Genomic DNA, 23,432 nt, shown 5'->3' on the forward strand with positions numbered 1-23,432 from the left:
TGGAAAACACCTGTGAATTCGGTAACAGAAATATCAGTGGTACATTTGTCATAGGCATCAAAAATTGCACAGCATCCGTCAACGGCATTAAATATGAAAACAAACAAACAATATGTGTTAGAGCGGGCCAGGCAAGAGAATTGGCACGCACGCAGTCATGTGCAGGAGAGGGAGGAGTAGCACCTGATCGATTAGGATGCGTTAGAGCACTATCGGCCCCAAAATGTTAAAGCGAGAGAGAGCATGCTAAGGGAAATAGGCGCGAAAATCGTGCACAGGAGGAAGTGAGGCAACATCTGACCGGCTCTGGTGCATTAGGATGCGCCGGACATTTGACTCCAGCAAATCTGTCTCATTATGGCCGCAGGTCAAATGGGACTGATTTTAGTGTAACAAGAGCCCCAAAATCTAGAGAAACTCAATCAGCATCTGGTGCCAAAACTGGAACAAACTAGAAGGAAGACTCCGACCCCGATCCCCGCAGCTCCCGTGGCCAGAAGGAAGAGCGACCGCTGCTAATCACCGCAGCCTGCCGACGTTCGCTCCTTGACGCCCGGCCCGGACATCCGCTGCCAGCCCGACCAACCGCAGTGTCAGCGAATTCTCCATCCCCAGCGGCTGCATCACCGACGACACCTTGACCCCACCGAAGATGGCAGCTTGGTAGTGTCCATGCGCAGTAACGCAAGACAATGGGGCATGCGGACCAAGATTGATATCAACAAAATCCAGGAGCTCGTCGCTAAACTACAGAAATTGCTCCCCCAAAAAAAACCAAAACGTAACATCGGCTATAACCTCAGTAAAGAACGTAAGAAAAGATAAGAAAAAAATAAAACCAAAAAACCACAAAAAAAAGGAGAGAAAAAGAAAAAATACTATTCTCTACAAAAATAATAGAAGAGAGGACCCCATGGAACTGCGGAGCCAAGGCAAATCAGAACTCGCGAGTGGCATTCAGCGCCGGTCTTGATCGGGATGTTGTCGCTACACTCCAACGGATACTGGAGCAGCCAAGCCACTTGCCGCAACGTTTCGCCATGCGTTCGAGCGCATGACCACCGAAGAGAACGTTGAGCTACGAATTCACGGCCGCATTCAAGGACTCGACCAGCGCCGCTACAATCGGCCCACCGCAGATGAAATTGGCGGCATTTTCGTCTGCACGGAACAGAACCAGTCCCGCGACATCGTGCTGCAGAATCGAGCAACTCTGGGCCTGCTTCGAGTGTTCGAATCGCATCAGCTGTTCGATGCGTTGCAGTATCCACTCCTGCATCCGCACGGCGAGACTGGGTGGACGTATGCGATTGCAAAACGGGACAGGCGTGACGGCCTTAATGCTCCCCGACAAGTACGATCCACTGAGCACAACGAGAACGACCCTGAAGATGGTGCGGAAACTCGGGACGGCAACGGACGAGCGACGCGGCAAGTCTCCGTCCGTGAATATGCTGCGTATCATCTGAGTTTTCGTCAGGGTTAAACGTCGTTGTTGCATTCAGCAGGACGGCTGATGCAGCAGTACTGTGTCGACCAGTGCTGCAAGATCGAGGAGCAGCGCCTGAAGTTCCAGCGAGACCATCAAGCTCAGCTACGTGCCGGACTGATGGATTTGGCGGGGCCAGGCGACGTGCAGCTTCAAGATCCAAGAGCACTTTCTCGAACGGGTACGCGTGTCATCCTCGCTCATTCGTTCCCCGGTGGCGACCGGTACATGCGCGCCCAGTACCAAGACGCGATGGCCATCGTACGAGCGATCGGGAAGCCGGATCTGTTCATGACGATGACGTGTAATGCGAAGTGGGCAGAGATTACCCAGGCCTTGCTACCAGGACAGACAGCCGCGGATCGCCCGGATCTAACCGCACGTGTCTTCCGGTTGAAGCTGAAGTCGATGCTGGAGGACCTCTCAGCAGGAGTGCTTGGCCTGGAAGTTGCCCGCATTCACGTCATCGAGTACCAGAAACGTGGTCTGCCGCACGCACACTGTCTGCTCATCCTTCCTTACGATCGGCTGGTGTCTGCCGAAATTCCGGATCCGGCAAACGAACAGCTTCACGCCACCGTCAGCAAGTGCATGATGCACGGACCATGCGATCAGGCGAATCCCTCATCTCCCTGCATGAAGGATGGAAGCTGCTGGAGGACGTGGAGGTATGTGCGACCGTCAGCAGCGTGAAGTACTTGTACAAGTACGTGTACAAAGGTCACGATAGGGTCGCTTTTTTGACGCACTAAACGGTCGATGAAATCCAGCGGTACGTCGATGCTCGGTATATTTCGGCATCGCAGGCTGTTTGAACGATCTTTGGGTTCGAGATGCATGCCAAAACGGTGACCGTCGTTCAGTTACATGTTGACAGCATGTTGACTCGGTTCTTCCAGTTAGCTGCCAGTGACACGTTCGCACGTACCCTCACGTACCAGGACGTTCCAGCGTACTATCGATACATCAAACCGTCCCCGACGCAACGACAACCATGGCACGATGGTCCCGGAGCTCAGTGGATCCGGCGTATTCGGCAGAACGAAATCGTGGTTGGCCGCATGGTCTACTGCCCGATTTCCCACATGGAACGATGCTGCCTCCGATTGCTGCTGTGCTATCGTCGAGGCCCAACATCGCACGAGGACCTACGGATTGTTGATGGTGTTCTGTGTGCCACCTACCAGCATGCTGCCACATTGGCTGGGTTGCTGAACGACGAGTCCCATGAGGGAACGAACCCTTCAAGAAGCCGTTACGTTCCAGATGCCATCGCAGCTGCGCCATTTGTTTGCGCTGATCCTGTCGGAGGGTAAGCCAACCAACCCGTTGCGGCTTTGGGAATCATACGCTGACCACCGCTTTGTGAGGACTTCCATCGGCAGCATCGAGAAAGTTATACGGTGGAGGTGTCGGAGGAGAATCGTCTGCTGCGTGCTGCCGAGCACTTCTGGGCATTGAGGGCGATTGACCAGTATCTGCGAGGGACGACACCCCCCGAAGACACTTGAAATGTTTCCCAATATGCCGCAGCTGGCACAGTTTGCGGACCTGCCATCCGAGATCCTGCAGTCCGATCGAGCGGATGAAAACGCCTCAGCAAGCAGAACGCTCTTACGACATCCACACTCTAGACAGCATGTTGGATAACGTGGATCTGCTAAATGCTGACCAGCGTGCTGTTTATGACCAGCTTACACAAGCTGTCGATCGATGTACTAACTCGGAGCAAGCAGACGACCGTGCACCCGAGGAAGAAAGGTGTCAACTTTACTTACTCGACGAACCCGGCGGTACGGGGCAATCGTTCCTGGTGGAGACCATCCTAGCCCATACCCGACGTCAATCGAAGATAGCCCTCGCCGTAGCCTCCAGTAGCATTGCTGCGCTGCTTCTCACCGGAGGGAAAACTGCGCACATCACCTTCAAGCTGCCGCTCATACTGGACGAGAATTCAGTGTGCAACATTCCTGTAGCGACCTCAACTCGCGAGCATGTAAACATTGAAGATTCGAGTAGTCAAGCCGCGCGCTTTAAACTGAACATAGCCTGTCACCCTAGCTGACAGCGCGCGCTGGCTCACTCTCTTTTCTTGTGACTCCTGACACGAGCAGACGTGTTCGTGTAAAAGTGCTGAAATAAACGCTCTTGTGGCGACCCCGACACCGGCTTTATGTTCAACGTCTTTTTTAAAAATTCAAAATATTACAGCAGTAACACAACTGTCACCTCGCGCGCGCTCGACCGCGCTCTTTCTTCGCAAACTTTCGACGGGTCCAGACGTTGGTCGTCGAGACTAAATAAAGTAACGCTCTCAAAATTCCTCAAGTGTCGCCTTTGCTCTACCGGTCGCTAAGTAAAACCGTGGGAAAAACATCCGCTCAAGTGGCATCGCGCAGCGCCCACAAATTGGTGACCCCGACGTGATCGGTCGGGCAACGAGGTGTAAAAAAAGTGCGATGGCCAACGAGGCTGGCACGTACTAGTGCTGGAGTAGTGAGTGTTTTTTCACGCCGAACGCCGGCTAGTGATAGTGAGCCGAGAGGCTGGGGAACGCCAAGAAACATTCTGAAACGACCGTTTCTTGGTTGGCATCGACGCCACGCGTCGGCCCTCCTTGAAACCCCCCACGGCCCGGCAAAAAAGGTGAAGAAAAACGAGCAGTGCATTAGTGAGAAGTGAAACAGTGATAAGCCGGTGATTGAAAACGCGTACGAATTCGCGTTTCTGAAACTCCATCCACGCCGACGCGGCATGCGTTTTTTCCGGTTCCCGGAATTCGACGCGAAACGGCTCTTGTGGAAGTGTCAGTGTGGTGTTAGTGACCGTGCGCGACCGTTAGCGAAGAGCGCGGCGACGGACAGAGAAACCGCTCTCGCGCCTCGTCAACTTCGCGGTCACCGCCCGGCTCAAGCGTGCGCTCCCGCGAGAGCGGAAATATACAGCGCAGCAGTGTGAGTGTAGAAATTGGCAACCGTTTTTCGCGCTCTGTGCGTGCACTGCGGCCGTCAACGGTTTTTCGCGTGCGTACCGAGCCGCTCTCCCGAACGAGCGAGTGAGAGAGCAAGTGACGCTATCCAGAACCCTGTTTCCCGCGCTAGGAAGCGATTATCCCACGTGCGCGCTTCGAACGCATTCCTGCGCAAGAAAACTTTCCATCCGACTCCGGTCCGCACACTGGGCGGAGTTCGCCAACTCGTGGTCAAAAAACGCGCATCAAATTTTTTTTGTGTTATTTTTTTGCGGACAATTTCCATCCGTTACCGTCTGTGCCGATTCGGACAGGTAATCGTCGACCCAAGGCGTAAGTGCGGGAGTGCAAATAACGAAGTAGTGTGTGAATACGACCGACGGCAGTCTTCATTATGACCACGCCGAAGACGAAAGCAAAGACGCGGGCTCAGGCAAATTCCACCGCGAGCCAGAACCCGCCGATAGCAGCGTCGCAGCCTCCGTCGCAACCAGCAGTGATGGAAACGAGGCCACCTGTAATTCCAGCTCACAGTGCTGTGCACGCGCCTCGGTTTCCGCCACCACAGATGGATACAGATAACCAGGATGGTTTTTTCCTGGCCATTGAGTACTGGTTTGCGGCCAATGGAATCCCCGCCGCCAGCGATGAGGTGCGATATAATTTCGTGATGGCACAAGTGTCATAGCGCACCCTGATCGAGCTTCGTGACCAGTTTCAAAACGTGCCAGTTAACGGCCAATATGAGTACGCTAAGTCGACGCTACTGCATCACTTCAGCGAGAGTCAACGTTGCCGAATGAATCGGGTGTTGTCAGGCCTTGTCCTGGGTGATCAGCGTCCATCTCAGCTGTATGGAGAAATGAGCAGGACATCGCAAGGATCAATGAACGAGCAGCTGTTAATTGACCTGTGGGCCAGCAGTCTACCGGCCAGCGTCCAGTCAATGGTCATTGCCAACCAGGGGCCATTATCGGAGAAGCTCGCCGTTGCGGATGCCATTGTCGAGGCACAACGATGGCGTCCGGCCTCAGAAGTCAACGAAGTAAGGCCAGAGCAGCAGCGCGAAACTCCCCACAATGTTCCTGTGACCAAGCCGGTGGTCGCCAGTGCAGACTTCCGCCAGGAAGAGCTGTTAAAGCAGTTCGCCACCGACCTGCGGAAGCTAATGGCTGAGGTGAAGGAGTTGAAACAAGCGGTAGCCCATCAGCCGCGCAGCCGAAGTCGATCGCGCTCCAAGTCGCAGTCGAGGCGAGTGTACCACCACCGAGGGTCAAGACGGAGCCAAGGAGTGGCAGGATCACCCCATCAGCACCGTCGATCTGCTGGTACCATGTCACCTATGGCGACGCCGCCACCCGCTGCCGTTCACCGTGCACCCGATCTACCACCGTGTATCCGTCACAGCGTTAGGTTTGCCAGTCGGGGCAAGGAACTGGAGAGCCGTCCATCATATCTCGTTCCGATGCCGCACCCCGACTGTGCATCCTAGACCCGTCTAAAGGAGTCGAGTTCCTGATAGACAGCGGCGTCGAGCTCTCACTGTACACGAGAAGCCGGAAAGTCAGGAACGTCACGCCCACCGATGCAATACTTATCGCAGCCAACGGTACAAGGATACCTGCATACGGCGAAACCATCATCGAGGTTAGCCTCGGCCTACGCAGATCCTTTGTTTGGCGCTTTATAGTCGCCGACGTCGCTACGGCCATCATCGGGGCGGATTTCATCGCACATTACGATCTGTTGGTAGATTTAAAAGGACAACGACTAGTGGATCGGAAGACGTCACTTCACATCATCGGGACGATCCGGAACGCCGAGATCAGTAGCGTGATGGCTTTCTCGCGAGGGGAACCATATGCCGACATTCTGACCGCGTTTCCCGGCTTAACGACAACCGCTCCACCCGAGGCGGTTTACAACACGGCAACGATGCACTACATTACGACTACCGGCCAGCCAGTCAGCGCCCGTCCACGACGCCTGCCACCTGCAAAACTTGCTGCCGCCAAGGCGGAGTTCGAGATGTTACAACGCCTCGGAATCTGCCGTGTTGATACCATTACATTTAAGCAGTATCGCATCGTATCGACCCATGATGCTACGATGCACAAGTCGTATAATTATGACTGTGCAACGCATTGTGGGAATACAATTCCCTCACCTACTTATTACAGCTACCGCGAGTTGCATACGCATGTACTAATGCATTGCTCGCCCGGATTTCATGTTCGTTCTGTTAACCATAATACTCCGTCATCCCCACCATTAATTGGCGTTGGAAGACCAAACTACCCTAATAGCACTTCACAAGGCCGTGAGTATGTTCGTCGGAAGAGTGAAGTCACTGTTGCAAAGGTGGAATTTGGTCTACCAATCGTAAACCACAACGCCATGTTGAAGCTCAACTTAGTACGCAAGGTTCAGTTTCTTCAGCATCACTTAATATTCACTGAAGTTCCATGTACTGCGATAACTAATTGTCGAGCGCTTATCAAATTTAACACACATCAGCATGTGTTAATATTTACCCACACATTACATGTCCATGAGCGTCTTACCCGCTATTTCGTTACTGTATTACTCATTGAAGCTGATCTAAGTCTATGCAATCAAGCTCTACTTCCACGTCATGTGTTTGAATGCATAGGCAAGAAATTTTCTCTCTCTTGCAAATCTAAGTTTGCACCGTACCAATTCGAGGAGATGGATGATTTCCCGGCTCTATTATCCCAAGAATTTAACGTTCCACGTGATTTTTCGAATCACATTCCGGAGATAACATTCAAAGTAAGGACCCAAATGACGAGCTCACTAACGCCGTTCTTGTTGAGCAGCGCCTCAATGAGGGTTGGGGAGTGTGGCATTGTCTCATTTTCCTTAGGATGCGGTGAGCATCGTCCTATGAGATTGAATGAAGGCAAGTTAATACTTGGATGTGGTTTAGAGGCCGATAAAACTTGTGTAGATTTACACAAGCATGAGTGTATCCTATGGCATTATCGTGCTGAACTCACTCCGCTCTCTTCTGAGTATGCGGGAGCACGCTGTGCAGTCTGTATGCGAGTTTATCCGAATGTAGCAAACTCCTAGTCAACCTCCGCAACGCACGTGTGAGGTACCAACACCGCATGGCCTGGGACGCAGCGTGCATTCCAACACAAGGACCTGACTGAGGGGACACACATGTATCTGAACGACTCTGACGGCCGTCACTATCGCCACCATACGATGACCGTATCTCGTCAGGGATCGTAACGCGGGATTCTACTCACTGGTAGTCTTCGGAAAGGTTTCCATCGACCGGTTGAAGCCGTGCTACCAGGCGGAGTACAACCGCACTGAGAGCAGCAGTGAGCTTCCTTCCACCGGAGTGTGGTATGCTCGTGCGTATTCCGCACAAGCACACCATTCCCCAAAACAAATCATCTCTTACGGCCTATATGCGAATTCCTAGAAGTAATAATAATTAATTAGGGCTAAGAGCGAAACGAGCAGCAAGGCGACTGACCCCGCTAACGCGCAAGCATGCACGAGCATGCACGCCGGGTCAGTACGCGCTGGGTACGCGATATAATTGAATATTTGTGAAATGATGGACGTGGAGGTGAATAAAAGAAAACGCAAAAACGAAATAAACGGCATTCGCCGCCAGAACACAACCCGGGACGGATCGTCAATTTTCTTGGGTGGTTTCTTCGATACCTTCGATATTCGATAATGCAAAGGAGCATTATATGGCGACCGTGACAACTGCCGCAATATCATCGCAGCAGTGCACACGAATTCTTATTCGGTAGAACAGTTCGATAGAACAACAACGGTTATAGAACATCTCTGTGATGAAAATCTACCAAAAGACCCTTATCGGTATGATAAGCTAAGACATTGTGCATCAACGTGAAGATCGTGTGGTGAGAAGATAGAGTGGATGAACAGTGAAAAAGAAGGAATGTGCACGATGGTCAGTGAAACGCAATAACAGCAAGTGCATTCAAAAAAGAAGTTTTAGCGAGAGCTTGAGAGTGCGTGTGTCTTTACGTGTGTGGGTCATGTACGTGTGCTGGAAAATTACGACTAGACCAAGGCCGTGCCGTCCGTGCTTTGGTGTTGCGTAAAGTGCATAATAACAAGTGCATCATCGTCACCAGCATAATCTCTCAGAAAAGAACCTTTTGACTGCGAAGAGTGAACTGATTCTGGCATAAATCATCACCTTTTTGTTTCACTCCGTTGTCGTCATCTTTACGTGCGCGATCCAAGCATCTCCGTCGCAAGCATCATCGTAAAATGGAACGATTTTAAACAAACAAGCGCTGAGATCGGAAAGTGAGAGAAAAGTTTACTAAGAATTGTGTACCCAAGAACAGTTGGAGGATTTGAATGGTGTCGTCGCCAGAGTCACCGTACCAGCTCAAAGCGAGCGAGCGCAAAGCAAAAACACCGAAAATAACGGGACTTTATCTCGAGCGCAGCGTACGGACGCTGTCGCTCGATAACGCGCACACACTTTCGCAAGCCAAGCGCACGGGCGCTTGACCCACAGCAAGCGGTTGTGGATGGAAGAAGGATAAGCAAACGCGCGCGAAAGCGAGAAATCGGTATCGAACGATCGAGATAACCACGCGCACACACTCTCGCGATCAAGCGCACGGGCGCTTGAACGATCAGCACGATACCTTGGCTCAAGGGGCCCATAGCGTAGGAAACCAAAAGCTTATAAATCGCAAGCGCTCCCTGCAGCGGCAGGATGGCTTGGACCGACGGAATTAGTAATAAACTTGGCGTCGATCTTCTCCCAAAAAACGAGCAATACGCGTTTCCTTTTTGTGTTCTGTGTTGTCTGTAAAACGTTTGCTCGGGGAAGGATCCGCGTCCTACCCCCGCCTCCACCACAAGCTTCACTAGAGGCTTCTGGAAGCTTCCTCCTTGGGCTGGTTCCTCAAGGACAACCCATCCCCTTGCTGCGGCGAGGGCCAGGGGGAGCGGCCGTCGGTTCATTGCCGGCGTCCGTCTCAATCTCAGTATGCGAGTGCGCAATATAAGAATGTTAAAGAAGTTCATAGAGAGAAAAGCAAAGGAGGCAAAAATAAGAAGTAAGGAGGTGAGAACAAAGAAAGAAGATAGAGGTGCAATGTTTTCACCCAGGAAGAGCACAAGAAGAATTAAGAGGGCTAACAGGCTCATAGAAGATTAGACTTAAGATGGATATAATGTAATGCGACGTAAGGGGGTCGAATAAAGAGGGTGTAGCGACCAGACCCACCTTCTCCCACACACAGCAAGTGCCATCGATCCAGCGTCAGCCATCGAACCAGTGCCAGCCAGAGCAAGTGCCATCGATCCAGCGTCAGCCATCGAACCAGTGTCAACCAGAGCAAATCACCAGTGTCTCCGACGACATGGGTCTTCGCAGCCTCTTCGAAAAAGCGATTATCCTCGCCCAGCAAGCGGTACGCCGGGTTGCAGTTCTCGCCGGCAGAGTAAGCTCGCAGGCGATCACATGGATCGACGATCGGCAGGCCCGCCGATTTAACGTCGCGGGCGAGGCCTCCTGGGAAACTTTTTTCTGGTAGGCCGGGAGGATGACGCCCAACACTTGGGCGTCCACCTTCGCGGATCTCCCAGACGACGGCTCCGAGCCGGTCAGCGAGTGGACCATCCGCCGGGCCCGACTCCAGGAAGAAAGGGAGATAGATGCGTGGCTGGAAGAGGAGCAGTATAAGCAGGACGTTGCTAAATGGCTGGAGAACCAGGCTCGGCAGTTTGAGGAAGAAATGGAAAGAAACTGGGTAAATTGGCAATAATAACCTAATAAATTTCCAGTATTAAAACATATATAGTTATGTGACGAACATTCACAGCACCTCGCCGTCGCATCGTCACACTCACATCACCCATTTCACTCAAGGTCTCCCATTAGCGCGACCACCAAGATCGTCGCATAATATAAACAATCAAAGCGATCTTGGAGCACCTCGTCGACGCATAATATAAACAACGAGACGAACGTGACGATAACATAAACATCCACAATGATCGTCGCCCGGAATTCCAATCCAGGCAAAGATGACTAACGGGAAAGTACATGAACAATCTTGTACGCCAGTGCCAACGCCCAAGATGTCATCACCGATCCAGATCAGTCTTCATCCGCCTTTCACCGTGTTCAGTCGAAACTTCGTACATCTCCCTACAATAACTAACAACTAACAAATAAAGTGAAATAAAAGTTTTTTTAAAAGTTACTCCGTTCTCTACGACCCATAACTATATACCTCGGAGAGTCCCGTTATTGATCAAACGAAAGAAAAAGGTTCCACTAAAACGAAAGAAAAAGGTTCCACTCAAACGAAAGAAATAGGTTCCACCCCAGGAAAGAAAGAAAAAACTTCGGAATCCCTCCAGAGGAAAGAAAACGGTAGGAAGAGAGAGACCAAGTGGGCGGGACTCTTTGAAAGGAAAGAAGGGTCGGAGCGGATTCCGATGGAGGGGAAGGAAGACTTAAGATCAGGGGGGGGGTCACCGGGAAAAGGAGGAAAGAGTGAATTTTTGTATCAAGTTCCAGGCAAGCGGGGTTAGTCCCCAGTTCCCACGGAGCCCTCCACTCGGTAGGATCAGGTTGCCAAGTACAATGTATTTTAAAGCCAAATGAGCCTTGCCGTAAGCTAAGCCTACCTAGGTACCGGCTAACTAGGTACCGGAAAAGAGGAAGCTTACATAAGCAACCGAGATCGAAAAAGCTGCGCGCCAGCGGAGCCTCGAGTGCGATCTATCCTTGAGAACAGTCAGGGAAAAGTGATCCTAACAGCGCGTCCAGACGATGAATCGAAAATTCCTTTGCTCATGTAGAAACGGAGAATAGAGCAAATTCTTGAGACACTGAACACTCCGTCTGGAGGCGCTGTAACGAAGAGGAAACCAACCGAGGCCTATCCAAGGGACAGAGTCCAAAAGCCTTCAGTAAATATAGTGCTAAGACGCCCTAACAGAAGGCGGCGTTTATCCAGAGTTTAGGAATAGCTTAGATTAGACACAGAAAGGTGTCTATAATGCATAGTTTAGAAAATCCCACCTAATAGCCTTAAGTGCGTACCAGCTTGAAGATCGTCTCTTCAAGACGATCCACAAGGACCTGTAAGTGGGGGGGGGGGGGGGGGGATGTAGCGACCAGACCCACCTTCTCCCACCTCTCGAGCCAAAGCCTGTAGTCGCTACAAGAGGGAGCGCTTCTTTTCGTTAAATTTATTGACCTAGGAGGATGTATCCCCGGAGCCCCGCAAGTAGACGCGGTAAACGCCTGCAAGAACCCGGGCAAAAAGGCAGCAGACACCAACCCCCTGTGCGGACGAGAACACTGACTGCATGACAGCAACACGCGATCGGCAAAACCCCTGGGCCATATGCAAAGTTAGCACAGCGCCAGTAGAGGACAGCGCAGGCTCCCCGACGAAGGAAGAAAAGAGAGGACGAGTGATCGCAAGAAGACAACACAAGAGCACTCGCTAGCAGCAGTCGCAAACGATGGCGGCCGCCAAGCTTTCTGCACTGAGTGAAGCCCAAAAACAACACCGCGCCATCATAGAAATATGACGCCGCGATGGTAAACACCAAGAAACCCGCCCCCAGCATCATGCGGACAATGTCATGAAAAAACATGGCGTTGCCTTCGCGACAGCTAAGGTGACATCCGACCCGTGGGATCGACCAGAATGTTGGGCTCCCACGCTAAAGGTGGTTTCACATCGAGAGCGTTTTCTCAGCGTTTTACGAGCGTTTTTTGACGCAATCTGTCAAAACGCGTTTGTATCATATGAAAATATAAGCAAGTGTTCACACGAAAATATCGCAGCTTTTTTAGGAGCTTTCGATGGAGCTTAAAGTTAGCGTTTTCGATTTTGAATCTGTGGAAATCCACAGAATTGTCGCGTTTTTTCCAACTGACAGCCGGCTACAGTCGTTTTGTTGGTAAACAAATCCGCTTGAGACGCGCACCTTTGAGAAGCTCAATCTACAATAAGATAAAATGGCAAACCCTTCGTTTATCGAAAAGTTAATCGACACAGTGCGCAGCTATCCTGAAATCTACGATGTTAGGGACCCGCAATACAAAAACTATACAAAAAAGAATTACTTGTAGCGTACTGCAGTCTGTTATCGGCCGTCAAGGTAGTAACACGTATCTATTCGATTATCGAGTGACCAAACAATCTACGTAGTGAGGAAGAAAGGAGAAACTAGCCCTGTGTCTGGCTCGAAATGGCACCAAAGAGGAAAAAAGTACTGGGAACATTGACTCCAAAAAGGCTGCGAGCCAGCTCTTTTCAGGTAGGGAGCAATCCTGCCAACGTTAGCACAAACACCATCGCATCGGTCAACCAATTTGCGATACTTGCAGACGCAAACGACCAAGACCCGACGACCGTTCGGAATGTAACGGTAATCAGAAACGAATCAAAGCCGCCACCAATAATCGTGGACAGCAACGCACTCGGGGACGTGCACAAAAAAGTGATTAGTGCCGGTGTAGTGGCCTACACCACCAGTTTTACAAAAAACGGTATAGCGGTATGCACAAATACCAAAAGAGATTACAAAGCGGTGATGGACAAACTTTCATCACTTAAAACAAACTATTATACCTTCCAACCAGAAGACGAAAAAACCACCAAAGTGGTACTTCAAGGGCTATGCAGAAGCATATCCGCCGATCTAGAAGATGAACTAAAATCACTTAGTATCTTCCCCACAGCTATTAAGGAGATAACAGTCAAACATAAACGTTATGACGATCAAGTAACATTACTTCTACACTTCCCCAAAGGGTCAATTAGCTTAAAAACGCTGCGTGAAACAAAGTTCCTGCTGCACTGTCGAGTTTACTGGAGCTACTACTCCAAAAACAGTAGCCCAATGCAGTGTAAAAACTGCCAAAAATACGGCCATGGTGGTAACAATTGCCACTCGATACAAAAATGTGTAAAGTGTGCAGAACCACACCCATCAAAGGATTGTCCCCTAAACGACAGCCCAGCCAAAGTAGATGGCATTATCCCCGCGCGCCTTCTAATATGCGCAAACTGCAAAGGCAACCATCCGGCTACTTTTAAGCAATGCCCTGCCCGTCCAACACAGCAACCGAAACCATAAATCCGACCAATTAAAAAACTTCCTCCTCCCGGCTAAACTAAATTCTCAATTCCCGGCTACCACATACATAGAAAAGACAGAGCAGGCGACCCAAAAGGCGGTGTGGCCCTCATAGTAAGAAAAAACATTCAGTACAAGCTAACAAAAGACATCCACCTACAAACAATTGAAGCAGTAGGCATATCTATTAACACAAATAGAGGCCCAATTGAAATCATTTCTGCTTACCACTCGGGCGGAAACAAAAATAGATCAGCCTTCATAAACGACATAACAAAACTGGCAAATATCAATCAAGACTACTTAATGCTCGTCACAGGATGTGGCACTGTAAAACAGCAAACTGGGCTGGGAAAGCCCTCTTTGATCTAAATCAAAAAGGAACCTTTCTTATACAACATCCAAACAGCCCAACGTACAATCCTACCTCCGCTAAGTTCTCCCCGTCTATAATAGACCTCACCATAACCAACAGCCACCTAGCAGCAACCACCCCGGTCACCAGCTCAGAGCTTTCCTCCGACCACTCTCCAGTACTATTCCAAATCAAACTCACAGAACCAATAGGATCCACCATAACTAAAATATTCGACTACAGTGCAGCAAACTGGAAACTATTTAGAAAAGCCATAAATAACGAAATAGAGCTAAATAACATACATCACAGTTTAATAACTAGCTCTAAACAAATAGACGAACTAATTAACCTTACTTCTGCCACAATCCAAAAAGCGCACAAAGAAGCAGTTCCACAAATTATTCCCGGCCAGTACAACACCAAAATTCCTGATCATCTGAAACAACTCATAAAAATAAAAAATTTGTTCCGCAAAATCAGCCAAAGACATCGTAGGGACCCCCTAGCAAAGAAAACAGTCACGTTCCTCCAAGAAAAAATCCGATACGAATCGAACACCCTAAGAAATGAAAACTGGAACAAAACTTTAACCGCGATCGGAAACTCCAATAAAATGTGACAACAATAAAATGTCAACAACAATAAAATGTGGAAACTCGTCAAATTGCTTAAAAATCAAACAAACCACGTGCCGGCCTTGATCATAGACAACAAAACTCTGCTCGCTCCTGATGAAAAATGTGCAGCTCTCCGCACAGTTTTCGAAAAAGTACATCTGAACACTTTCAACACTACCAGCACAGTGGAAAACAAAGTTAAAAAATAGCTCAAGAAACACAGAACAACCAGTGCACCACAACGTTGGCATCAGTTGAGCTCGTAAAGCCGAAAGAAATTAAAAAAATCATTAAAAACCTCAAACCCAAGAAATCTATGGGCCTTGACAACATTAACAATAGAATGCTTAAAAACCTTCCGAACAAAGCACTAATTCTGATAAGCCACATCTTCAATTACTGCCTACAATCCGGATACTTCCCCGACAAATGGAAAGAAACCAAAGTAATAGCTATTCCAAAACCGGGAAAAGACCACACTAAACCAAACAACTACCGACCCATCAGCCTTCTAAGTTGCATAGGTAAAGTTTTTGAAAAAACAATAGCCAACCGAATCTCCGAACACGCCTCAGCATACAACACAATCCAACATTCTCAATTCAGTTTTCAAAAATCGTTGTCTACAGTGCACCAGCTCAATAGACTTAAAAACAACGTAGCCAAAACCATGAACAGCAAAAAATCCACAGGTCTAATAACTCTGGACACTGAGAAGGCATTCGATTCAGTCTGGCACGATGGGCTAATATACAAATTACACCAACAAAAATTTCCTAGTTACCTAACAAAAATCGTGTCTTCATTCATCAAAGACAGACCAAACTCAGTACACATCGGCAAATGCAAATCCCAAACCTACATCCCAGCTGCAGGAGTTCCCCAAGGAAGCACCCTCTCCCCACTCCTATTCAACATATACATTTCGGATATCCCAAAGATTAAAAAAGGCAGCCAATACCTATTTGCTGACGACATAGCCTTAAGCTACTCCAGCAAGAACCCCGGACCAATTATTAATAACCTAAACAACAGCATAAAAAGATATGAAGCTTATTGCAACAAATGGAAAATGAACATAAACGCCGAAAAATCGGAAGCAATATTTTTTACTAGGAACACTAGCAAAAGACATCTCCCAAGCAAACACCTTAAAGTAAAAAACGTTGAAATACCTTGGAGCAAATCCGTAAAGTACCTAGGAACTTATTTAGATTGCCGACTCACATTCAAAAAACATATTGAAAACACAGCGATTAAATGCGATAAATATTTAAAAATCCTATACAGCTTCTTAAACAGGAAATCGAAACTAAACCTAAAAAACAAAATACTGTTATATAAATCAGTCATCCGCCCCACTCTCACTTACGCGTCACCCATTTGGTGCACTTGCGCAAAAACCCACAAAGACAAACTACAAATAGTCCAAAACAAATTTCTAAAAATCATTCTCAACCTTCCCCCATGGCACAGCACAAACGATATTCACAATAGGGCCAAAATAAACCGTCTCGCAGATCACGCCGCCGAAATTAACAAACGGTACTGGCTAGGGTGCGCAAGAAATTCCATACTGGCAAAACGCCTAAACTTCTTAGATAAGTAATCTATAGGTTATAAGGCTGGTAAAGGGTATATTTAAGTATTGGTATAATTTAGTTTAAAAGGGGAAAAAAACTACAGGTTTTGGAATTTTTTCCTGTAGCTAAGCTTAAAAACTGCAAACGCAACTGAAACTATTAGCCGCCTACGGTACTAAATGCATAATCTCTAAGTGGAAAAGGACGCTCCTGTACCCTTAATTATAAGTATGATATTATACAACAACGTTGAAATTAGAAGCTCGTAGTAACTACGCAGCTTTCGGTCATAATAAAACTCTTCTACTACTACTACTACTGTAGCCTACTGCGCATCGCGCCCAGTCTGATCAGTGAGTTTAAGCTTTTGCGTCAAAAAACGCCAACTCTGGCGTGTTGAAAAACGCTCTCGGTGTGAAACCAACTTAAGAACCGGCCGATAAGATACGCGTGCAGCCATATGAGGAATTGCGTCGATCGCGGATCGCGGATCGCTTTTCGCGGATCGAGCCAGACGTGCCACGAAGGAATTGGTCCTTAGGAGATGACATACGACCCGTGGGATCGATCCAAACGCAAGGCTCCCACGCTAATCATCGGCTGATAAAGTACGTTAGAACCGCCAACAAAATTCCGCGCTTGCCCAAAACTTTCCGTGGATTGCATCAGCTTTTCCACGGAAAGTCTCAGAAGAATTGCATCAGCCCAGACAGGTCAAATTCCGAAATTTACAGAACGAGAGTGTGGGAAAAAGGTTGGAATGTGTCGTTCCCACAGCCCTTAGAACTAGGATTAAGAGTATAAATACGGATAGATTTTAATAAACGAGTTGAGTTGTATTTTGAATGTTAACCTGTGAAGTTCGTGTTTTACTTCGCCTTATCCATTTCAGGTAGACGCTCCTTGGCCACCGCTCAGCCTTTTGATCCGAAGAGTACACGATTCGTGGCACTACTCTTCCGGACACCAATTGGCATACCCGGGCGACTGATTAGCCTCCCCACTATCGGGGACGGTTCTATAATCAGGGCAAGATACATCTCCTGGTGACAGCAAATAAGCAAGTAAAGTAAGTAATCCGCCACCACTCAGCCATCGCATTTCCCGCGCTAGGGAGCGATTATCCCACGTGCGCGCTTCGAACGCATTCCTGCGCAAGAAAACTTTCCAACCGACTCCGGTCCGCACACTGGGCGGAGTTCGCCAACTCGTGGTCAAAAATCGCGCATCAAAATTTTTTTTGTGTTATTTTTTGCGGACAATTTTCATCCGTTACCGTCTGTGCCGATTCGGACAGGTAATCGTCGACCCAAGGCGTAAGTGCGGGAGTGCAAATAACGAAGTAGTGTGTGAATACGACCGACGGCAGTCTTCATTATGACCACGCCGAAGACGAAAGCAAAGACGCGGGCTCAGGCAAATTCCACCGCGAGCCAGAACCCGCCGATAGCAGCGTCGCAGCCTCCGTCGCAACCAGCAGTGATGGAAACGAGGCCACCTGTAATTCCAGCTCACAGTGCTGTGCACGCGCCTCGGTTTCCGCCACCACAGATGGATACAGATAACCAGGATGGTTTTTTCCTGGCCATTGAGTACTGGTTTGCGGCCAATGGAATCCCCGCCGCCAGCGATGAGGTGCGATATAATTTCGTGATGGCACAAGTGCCACAGCGCACCCTGATCGAGCTTCGTGACCAGTTTCAAAACGTGCCAGTTAACGGCCAATATGAGTACGCTAGGTCGACGCTACTGCATCACTTCAGCGAGAGTCAACGTTGCCGAATGAATCGGGTGTTGTCAGGCCTTGTCCTGGGTGATCAGCGTCCATCTCAGCTGTATGGAGAAATGAACAGAACGTCACAGGGGTCAATGAATGAGCAGCTGTTAATTGACCTGTGGGCCAGCCGTCTACCGGCCAGCGTCCAGTCAATTGTCATTGCCAACCAGGGGCCATTATCGGAGAAGCTCGCCGTTGCGGATGCCATTGTCGAGGCACAACGATGGCGTCCGGCCTCAGAAGTCAACGAAGTAAGGCCAGAGCAGCAGCGCGAAACTCCCCACAATGTTCCTGTGACCAAGCCGGTGGTCGCCAGTGCAGACTTCCGCCAGGAAGAGCTGTTAAAGCAGTTCGCCACCGACCTGCGGAAGCTAATGGCTGAGGTGAAGGAGTTGAAACAAGCGGTAGCCCATCAGCCGCGCAGCCGAAGTCGATCGCGCTCCAAGTCGCAGTCGAGGCGAGTGTACCACCACCGAGGGTCAAGACGGAGCCAAGGAGTGGCAGGATCACCCCATCAGCACCGTCGATCTGCTGGTACCATGTCACCTATGGCGACGCCGCCACCCGCTGCCGTTCACCGTGCACCCGATCTACCACCGTGTATCCGTCACAGCGTTAGGTTTGCCAGTCGGGGCAAGGAACTGGAGAGCCGTCCATCATATCTCGTTCCGATGCCGCACCCCGACTGTGCATCCTAGACCCGTCTACAGGAGTCGAGTTCCTGATAGACAGCGGCGTCGAGCTCTCACTGTACCCGAGAAGCCGGAAAGTCAGGAACGTCACGCCCACCGATGCGATACTCATTGCTGTCAACGGTACAAGGATACCTGCATACGGCGAAACCATCATCGAGATTAGCCTCGGCCTACGCAGATCCTTCGTGTGGCGCTTTGGGGCGCCGAGACATCGCTCAGGCCAAACGTCTACAGAAAGAACAGAATGAACAGCAACAGATGCATTCGCAGCAGATGCATTCGCAGCATCAACAACCGGTGGACGGAGAAAAGGCAGCGCGGAAACGCAGGCCACGTATGGATGCTGTGTGCATCGTGCCAGTCGCTGGGACATCATATCTGGATGTATGCGCGGCCGTACGCAAAAGTGATGAGGCAAATGCCGTTATCTCAGCGGTTACCATGAATGCCAAAGAACATCTCGTGGCTACAATCAAGCGCTCAGTGAAAACTGAAGATGCTAAAACGATAATCGCCAGTGCAGCTGGAGCAACTGCGGGAAAAGTGGTAGTTATGAGAGAGATGGCTACAATTTGCATAGCGCATATTGATATGTTGGCTGATGCTGAGCTAGTTGGTAAAGTTGTAGAAGAGCGGATCAAGGAAAAGATACTTTCTCCCACAATGACTCGCTCTGCCTTTAACGGACTAATGAGGGCGCAATTCAGAATCCCACGCAGCAAGGTGTCAGAGTTGGTGCGCGAGAAGATTACAATTGGTCGCAGCATTTGTGTTGCCAAAGTGCTTGACCCGCTGCCGAAGGAGCTACAGCGATGCTATCGTTGTCTGGAGCGCGGGCACTCCGCAAAAGACTGCGCAGGGGAGGATCGCTCAGAGCTTTGCAGTCGCTGTGGCGAGAAAGGCCACAAGAGTCTGAAGTGTGATGCCAACGTTAAGTGCGCGATATGTGGCGGCCCTCATCGCATAGGGGCCAAACAATGCAAGCATGCCTCTTCCATCTAAAGGCACTGCAAGTGAACGTAGGAAATGCCCGGCTCGCTCAGGATATGATGGTGCAGCTAACCCGCGAAAAAGATGTGCAAGTGGCGATTCTATCGGACCCGAACAGGAAACGTGTGCCGGATGATGACGCGCGATGGGTTACAGACCCAGGTTGCTTGGCTGCTATTTTCGCTGGCGGAGATAGGGCTATCCAGCGTGTTCTCTCGAGAGGCATCGATGGCATGGTAGCGGTGGAAATGAGTGGCATCGTTATCATCAGTTGTTATGCTCCGCCGCGGTTCACGGATGAGCAGTACGCTAAGCTGCTTGAAGGGATCACTCTTGTGGCAGCTGGACGAAGCAGGGTGGTTGTAGCAGGAGATTTCAACGCCCATGCGCAGGAGTGGGGCTGTCCTAGGACGGACTGGCGAGGAGAGGAGCTGCGGAACATGGCGGAACAGCTGGGTCTGGAGCTGCTAAATCGGGGAAGTGTCCACACGTTCCTGGGAACCGGTGCAGCACCGAGCTCAATTGTGGATGTAACCTTTGCCACTTCCGGACTCGTGGCCACGCAGAGCTGGTGGATAGAGCAGCGCGGTGATCTAGCGGACCATGCCGCTATATGGTTCGAGATAGAGGAGCGCCGCTCGCCAGTGACGCCTGTTGTAGTGCCAGTGAGTAGTGCATCGAAACCGTCGCCACGTGGGCGCCAGTGGAAAACTGCACTGTACGACGAGCCCACATTTCTTCGGTCGTTGGAGATCCAGCGGTTTGCAGAGGTTCCGGCAAACGTCATGGAGGTTACCAGGAAACTGGTACGCGCTTGCGACGAGACGATGCCGCGTCGAAGTAAGAGGGCAGCGCCGAAGTCACCTGTGTACTGGTGGACCACTGAAATTGCTGTGAAGCGGAGAGCATGCCAGTGAGCCTTCTGCAGGCTGCAGAGACCTGCCTCAACGGTCACTCGAAGGCGGAGGAGGGCAGTCTACCGGTACAGAAAGAGGCTGCTAAGAGATGCCATTGCTGCCAGTAAACGAAGGAAGGCGCAGGAGTTAGCCGACTCTGTGGAAGACAATCCCTGGGGCAACGCTTACCAAATGGTAATGCGAAGAGTCAGTGGAACACCAAAGCGGCAGAGGATAGAGCCAACCTTGGTAGAGGCGATCGTGGAGCAGCTCTTTCCGCGGCATCTTCCCATGGAGTGGCCGGAAGAAGGGACTGGGCATGACGTTGGGCCCTTCGGAATGGTCACGTGCCGAGAGGTGATAGCCATTGCCAGCAAGATGCAGCAGCACAAGTCCCCGGGACCGGACGGTATACCAAATCAGCCAGTCAAATCGGCGATGAAGCGGTATCCAGAAGTGTTCCGGCAGCTGTTTCAGCGACTGCTTGACGAAGGCTCCTTCCCGGACCAGTGGAAGGAGCAACGGCTGGTGCTCCTACCAAAGCCTGGAAAGCCACCCGGCCTGTCGTCGTCATATAGGCCGCTGTGTATGCTCAACACGCTTGGCAAGGTGTTCGAGCGCATAGTGTTGAATCGTCTGCAAGAACACCTGGAAATGGATCCTGCGGGGCCGCATCTTTCCCCGATGCAGTTTGGTTTCCGGCGCGGGAGATCCACAGTGCAGGCGATACAGCGGGTGGTGGCCCATGGTGCGGAGGCGATTCAGCGTGGGCACTACAACAGGCGAGCTGAGCGGTTCGGCATGGTTGCGGCACTGGACGTGGAGAATGCATTCAACACGGTCAGTTGGACAGCCGTGGGAGGAGCCTTGCAGCGAAGAAACGTGCCCATCGGACTGATGCGAGTAATAGGTAACTATTTCCGTGGTAGGAAGCTGGCCTACCAGACGGACGAAGGCTTGGTTACCCGCGCGATGACAGCTGGCGTGCCACAGGGATCGGTGCTTGGTCCCACCCTGTGGAACGTTGCGTATGACGATGTGCTGGCTGCAACGCAACCGGGACCAACCCAGAAACTCGCCTTCGCGGACGACTTGGTGGTGCTGGCGGCCGCCAAGAAGCCCCACCTCGCAGCCAAGAGTGTGCAGGAAGAGGTGCAGCGCATCCAGAGCTGGATGGAGCAGCAGTCGCTGAAGCTTGCCCCAGCGAAGACGGAGGTCATCGTCATCAGCCGGGCGAAGAAGGGCAACCAGCACACAACGCTCAACGTCGGTGCGAGCGCAGTGAGGACTGGTACGACGCTGAAATACCTGGGCGTAGTAATTAACGATCACCTCAGCTGGAAGAGCCACGTGGAGTACGCTGTCGACAAAGCGACTCGGGTGACCAGAGCTCTGAGGGGCGTGATTATGAAGCGTCATGGTGGTCCTAGCAGTGACAAGCGAAGGCTGATTGCCACAGCGGCACTCTCTGGGCTAAGGTATGCCGCCCCGGCATGGGCGGAAGCAGCCTTGGCTGTTGACAGCAACTGCCGATTGCTTGCGCGGGCGCAAGGGTTGGCAGCACGCGGTGTGGCAAGCACGTACTGCTCCGTATCCGTCCAAGTTGCAAGTCTGCTGGCCAGGATGGTGCCTATCGACCTGCTGCTGCAAGAGGATGTACGGTGCTACCGGAGGCGAGAAGCGGGAGCAGGAGCAGCAGCGGCGGACAGGAGACAGGAACGTGCGCTGACGATGCTCCTGTGGCAGCGTAGGTGGAGTGCATCCGCAGCAGCTCAGGGAGCCAGTCGCTACATCCGCTGGACACACAGCATCCTCCCGGAAGTGGAACCATGGGTGACACGGGGACATGGCTCGGTGGACTTCTATCTGGCCCAGGTACTCTCGGGACACGGTGTCTTTCGAGAGTATCTGAACGTCAAAGGACTTGCCGCGTCTCCTGATTGCCCCCACTGTCTGGTCGAGCGTCGAGTGAATGTAGCTGAAACAGTCGAACATGTGCTGTTCGATTGCCCGCGGTTTGCTGACACCCGTAGGACGTTGCTCGGCCACGGTGGCCGTCACCCAGTCACGGCCAGTAACCTGGGAGAGGAGCTGCTGCGCAGTCCACAGCGATGGGCCGAGATAAGCCAGGCGTGTCGGCTTATCATCACCGTGCTGCAGGAACGTGTGCTAGCACCGCTGCTGAAGTTGCAGAGGTGAGAGCAGCGGAGCGGGAAGCCGCTCATCAGCAGCTTGCCCAACGTCGGCAACAAAGGCAGCGGACGCCCCAGTCACAGCCGCGACGAACCCTCAACGTGGCAACAAGGGACGAAGCAGTGGGCGGGGTGCGACTGCGTCTACGACAGCGGCTTGGTGGTGGGATAGGTACGCGATCGCGCCATAGAGGACGGAGGGCAGTGGTTTGGCTAAGTGCTAGAACGGCTGGCAGGGCAGGCGTAGGTCAGCTGCAGCAACAACAGCAAAATAGGGTGGTACGTGCCCTAGAGCGGCAGCGGTCCTGCGATCTGCAGCAGCACCGCAAGGCGACACGGGCGCGCCTTAAGCGATAAGAGGAGGAGCCAGAGAAGCAGCAGCTAGGCTGCTTTTAGATACAGGAAAGGCAGGGAGGGGAACGAAGATACGCAGGAGTGGATAGTAGGCAAGGCCTACTTGTAGGATAGGGCCTCCTCAGAGGCCCACGTCCCCCCTCTAAAGGTCCTCAGGGGCCTCTAGAAGCCGTAAGGTGCTGCGGAAGCAGCATAGGAGGGGGGACTAGAGCGATGACCGTTATTGTATATATTATTGTAAGTGGAATAAAAATGGTCAGAATTATACAAAAAAAAAAAACAGAAGCAGCAGTGCTCACCTCAAAAAGATACAATCGGCGGCTACCACCGAAAAAACAGGTGCAAAACTGACGAGTT

At 51.0% G+C, this 23,432-nt stretch overlaps 1 protein-coding gene across 1 annotated transcript; it reads left to right on the top strand.

The window, feature by feature from the left end:
- The first annotated feature begins 1,340 nt into the window (after positions 1-1,340).
- On the top strand, positions 1,341-5,148 carry LOC126576571 (uncharacterized). The gene is made up of 5 exons (XM_050237878.1): positions 1,341-1,431; positions 1,509-2,157; positions 2,367-2,801; positions 3,023-3,485; positions 5,029-5,148. Exons 1-5 carry the CDS (start codon positions 1,341-1,343, stop codon positions 5,146-5,148), a joined length of 1,758 nt encoding a protein of 585 aa, XP_050093835.1.
- The last annotated feature ends 18,284 nt before the right edge of the window (positions 5,149-23,432 follow it).

The sequence above is a fragment of the Anopheles aquasalis genome, chromosome 3 (assembly GCF_943734665.1).
Source record: "Anopheles aquasalis chromosome 3, idAnoAquaMG_Q_19, whole genome shotgun sequence".
Lineage (NCBI taxonomy): Eukaryota > Metazoa > Arthropoda > Insecta > Diptera > Culicidae > Anopheles > Anopheles aquasalis.

Coding starts and splice junctions, on each gene's coding strand:
- LOC126576571 (XM_050237878.1), top strand. CDS start 1,341: ATGCTCCCCGACAAGTACGATCCACTGAGCACAACGAGAACGACCCTG. Junction 2,802..3,022: donor TGCGCTGATCCTGTCGGAGG/GTAAGCCAACCA, acceptor AATATGCCGCAG/CTGGCACAGTTTGCGGACCT. Junction 3,486..5,028: donor CGACCTCAACTCGCGAGCAT/GTAAACATTGAA, acceptor CCGCCACCACAG/ATGGATACAGATAACCAGGA.